General features: G+C 38.7%; 1 protein-coding gene across 2 annotated transcripts; it reads left to right on the forward strand.

Moving 5' to 3' along the window:
• The first annotated feature begins 396 nt into the window (after positions 1-396).
• Positions 397-2,969, forward strand: LOC120181571 (AT-hook motif nuclear-localized protein 1-like). Of its 2 annotated transcripts, XM_039186666.1 has the most exons (6): positions 397-495; positions 914-1,308; positions 1,803-1,870; positions 2,079-2,210; positions 2,376-2,537; positions 2,677-2,964. In XM_039186666.1, the coding sequence occupies exons 2-6, from the start codon at positions 957-959 to the stop codon at positions 2,962-2,964; spliced, it is 1,002 nt and encodes a 333-aa protein (XP_039042597.1). In that variant the 5' UTR covers positions 397-495; positions 914-956. The 2 variants fall into 2 exon arrangements, with proteins under 2 accessions (XP_039042597.1, XP_039042598.1); XM_039186667.1 differs by lacking the exon at positions 397-495 and having other exon boundaries at positions 957-1,308; positions 2,677-2,969.
• Positions 2,970-3,447: the final 478 nt, after the last annotated feature.

A 3,447-nucleotide genomic window follows, 5' to 3' on the forward strand; every position in this document is an offset into this window, starting at 1 on the left:
TATTAACTTTACTTTTTCTCCCTTGTTTTATTTTACCTATCTTTTTTACCAAATTACTATTTTTAGTATTTTACCCCATTTTCAATTCAATTTCCCCCTCAAGCGGACGTCAAATTCCTTCTTAACCAAAGTTTAATATCGGGCTTATCAATTTTACATACTAATTAATATTTTGTCAGACCTTATTAAAATATTTTTTCATCTTTTTTTATTTTTATTTTTTTCCTGTGTGTTCTCTCTGTGTGAAAAAGTATCGTTCAGACACGGAAAATAAAGAACCGGGCAACGGTTTTCTGAAACCAAGTGTTTTTTTTGTTTTTATAAATTTCGGGGAACAGTTTCCTTTTTTTTCTGAAAAAAAATTTTGTGTTTGGTTGGATAGAAAAAGCTTTGAAGCACTTTGGTACAGGAAAATGTGAACAGGTTCGAGAGGAACAGTGTCAGTGAAGAGTTTTTTTTCTTTCTGTCTGGGTTGTTTACTTAGAAGTTATATAGGTCATGATCTCAACATACAGCATTAAATTTTTTGTTTCCTTTTAAAGTTAAGCTTTGGTGGTTTGAGTGTTTTTATGCTTAGCTATCAGTTGTTTTTTTTTTTCTGGTTGATTGTGTAATTATTTATTTCACAGTAAAATTTCAATTTGTGTTAAGGGTCTGTGATCATGTGAACTAAACTGGAAGCTGATCATTTTAATTTGTTTTTAAATTGAGGATCTTGTATGATGGGGCAAAATCTCAAAGTATCTATTTTTTAAAACTTCATCTTCTTAAACTGTTTTACTTACAGTTTTTTGTGTGCGTGAAGTTTAATGTATTTCGTAGTGATCTTGTTTCAGCTGCTGGTGAAAGAGAACTATTAAGACATTGTATTTTATTGTTTTTGGTTTTTGATTGGGGGATTTCTGTTTCATAGGTGACTGGCTTGGAGTTTCTGTCAAGTATAATTTAATATTTGCATGGAGACAAATCCGGGCGTTACAGTGATCGGAGCAGAAGCTCCGTCGGCTTATCAAATGGCACCGAGGACCGAAAATGCCAACCAGATTGGTGGTGGTGGCTCGACAGCAGTGGATGTTTCAGCAGTTAGTGTTGGTTTAACTGGTAGCATAGAAAAGAAAAAGAGAGGTAGACCTAGGAAGTACGGGCCGGACGGGACTATGGCGAGGGCATTGTCGCCGATGCCGATTTCCTTGTCTGTCCCGCCCGGCGCAGGCGAGTTCTTGAGTAGTGGCGGGGGGAAGCGTGGGAGAGGTCGAGGTAGCGGTTACCAGATTAAACATCACAAGGGAATGGACATGGAGAATTTAGGTAATAAGCCCTTTGAGCATGCCGTTGTCTTAGTTCGAATTCGATTTAGTTATAGATTTGGTAGCGGACATTAATGTTTCTGGTTCGAAACTAAGAGCAATTAGTCATGCACTAGTGTCAAAAATCGGAACACTACTAGAGATTCTATATGTGAAGTTGATAATACTTGTTGAACTTTTTGTGGGACCTTATATGAGATTCCGTTGTTCAGATCTGAAAGGATGTTGCTGGTTTCTTAGAGTGAAAAAGTGGCCCTTTTGTGTCTGTATGAGGCTGAGGAATATTCTTCTAGTGTCTTAGATTTCTTTCATCAATTATTTATTGTTAAGCAGCACGATCGACTGATTAGTAATGTCCAGTTTAAAGGGCTTTGTTCCAAGTTGAAATCGGTTGTTTGAGATCATGTTAAATCCCAGCCATGTAGTAGATGTATGTTTGCTTGACAAACAGGGTAATGTGTGTGTTTGACAGTGAAGTTCATTTTCTTTCTATAGGTGAATGGGCTGCTACTTCGGTCGGGACAAATTTTACTCCTCATATAATCACGGTCAATGCCGGCGAGGTACGTTTCGATATGGAAAGAGAGAGGAGCATAGAACATTCTCATGCTTCATTTCTATCATAATCAAAGACTTAAATAGGATCTCTGCTAGGTCCATCCTTTTTCCTAGTTCGTATTTTTCTAAAACCTTGGACCGTCGCCGCATACAGTCTACGGTGTTGTCTTTGTTTTTCCTTACTCGGGTATTCGATTTTTGTGGTGTTTTAAGGATGTTACGATGAAGGTGATTTCATTTTCTCAACAAGGACCGAGAGCTATCTGCATCCTATCAGCTAATGGAGTAATTTCTAATGTTACACTCCGGCAGCCTGATTCTTCCGGGGGCACTCTAACATATGAGGTTTGGCAATTTTGAGATCGCTATACATTTTGATTTTTGCTCAGTTTCCAGTAATATTTAGATGTGTTAAAACAGGATTTGTTTTTGATGATTTGAACTTCTTACACTGTTTTGAGTTTCTGATCCTTTATAGAAAACCTCATCTGTCCAGTTTTCTTCTTGTAGGGTCGGTTCGAGATACTTTCCTTGTCCGGATCCTTCATGCCCACGGAAACTCAAGGAACAAGAAGTCGATCCGGAGGGATGAGTGTGTCTCTGGCAAGCGCCGATGGCCGTGTTGTAGGAGGAGGAGTTGCTGGACTTCTGATAGCTGCCAGTCCTGTACAGGTAAAGCCCTTTAGTGCAAAGTTTTCCATCCATCTTTTAGAATCAATAAAATGTTTAATTTTATCGGCCTTTCTACCAGATGTCTGAGCAAATACGAAAATCCAGTCACACATTGCCTAATCTTTTGTTGAATTATCAGGTTGTGGTGGGGAGCTTTTTACCGGGAAACCAGAACGACCAAAAGCCGAAGAAGCAGAAAATCGAGTCCATACCGGCCACTGTTGCACCAAACCCGAGCATCGTTGCCGCACAGGATTCAAACGCCGAAAAAGAGGACGGCATGAACGTAGTTTTGCCGCTACAAAATTTGAATGCCCTGAAACCGAACCTCGCCGCTGCCACCTTCCGGAGAGAAAATTGGGCGACCACCATGCAGGAGCCAAGGAATTCGGCAACCGATATCAACATTTCTTTGCCTGCAGGTTAATCTGATAGAACCGGAATCGATCATCTCGGACTCGGGAGGCTGACTAGATTAAAAATTCCTGATATTTCTTTCATCAGAGATTACGGAGTGTCATGCGGTTGTTGAATGTTTTTATGTAGGATAAAGTAGGGATAACATTACTGAGAATATCCGACTAGGTTTTTAATGTCTCAGCCTTCTTAGGCAAAGACATCCCTTGTTTTCCCTCCCCTTCCTCTCACCTGATTGATGAATTTATTGATGAGAACTGCACTAGATTTTTAAACATCGCCAAATTATGGAGTATTAATGAAATTTTCATCAGTTTTATTTCATCTGGTATCGTTGATCATTAAGATTTATTGGAATACAGTGATAAGATGTGTAATACAAGTTTGAATCGATAGTATTGCAAGAATTATAAGTTTCGAAAATAAAATTGTAAAATGGACATATCAACATAGTAATGTACCTCGAAAGAATTGACGTAAGAAAACATCCAGT

This window comes from Hibiscus syriacus, unplaced genomic scaffold (assembly GCF_006381635.1).
Source record: "Hibiscus syriacus cultivar Baekdansim isolate YM2019G1 unplaced genomic scaffold, ASM638163v2 tig00112529_pilon, whole genome shotgun sequence".
Taxonomy (NCBI): Eukaryota; Viridiplantae; Streptophyta; class Magnoliopsida; order Malvales; family Malvaceae; genus Hibiscus; species Hibiscus syriacus.

Coding starts and splice junctions, on each gene's coding strand:
- LOC120181571 (XM_039186666.1), top strand. CDS start 957: ATGGAGACAAATCCGGGCGTTACAGTGATCGGAGCAGAAGCTCCGTCG. Junction 1,871..2,078: donor TCACGGTCAATGCCGGCGAG/GTACGTTTCGAT, acceptor TGGTGTTTTAAG/GATGTTACGATGAAGGTGAT. Junction 2,538..2,676: donor TAGCTGCCAGTCCTGTACAG/GTAAAGCCCTTT, acceptor TTGAATTATCAG/GTTGTGGTGGGGAGCTTTTT.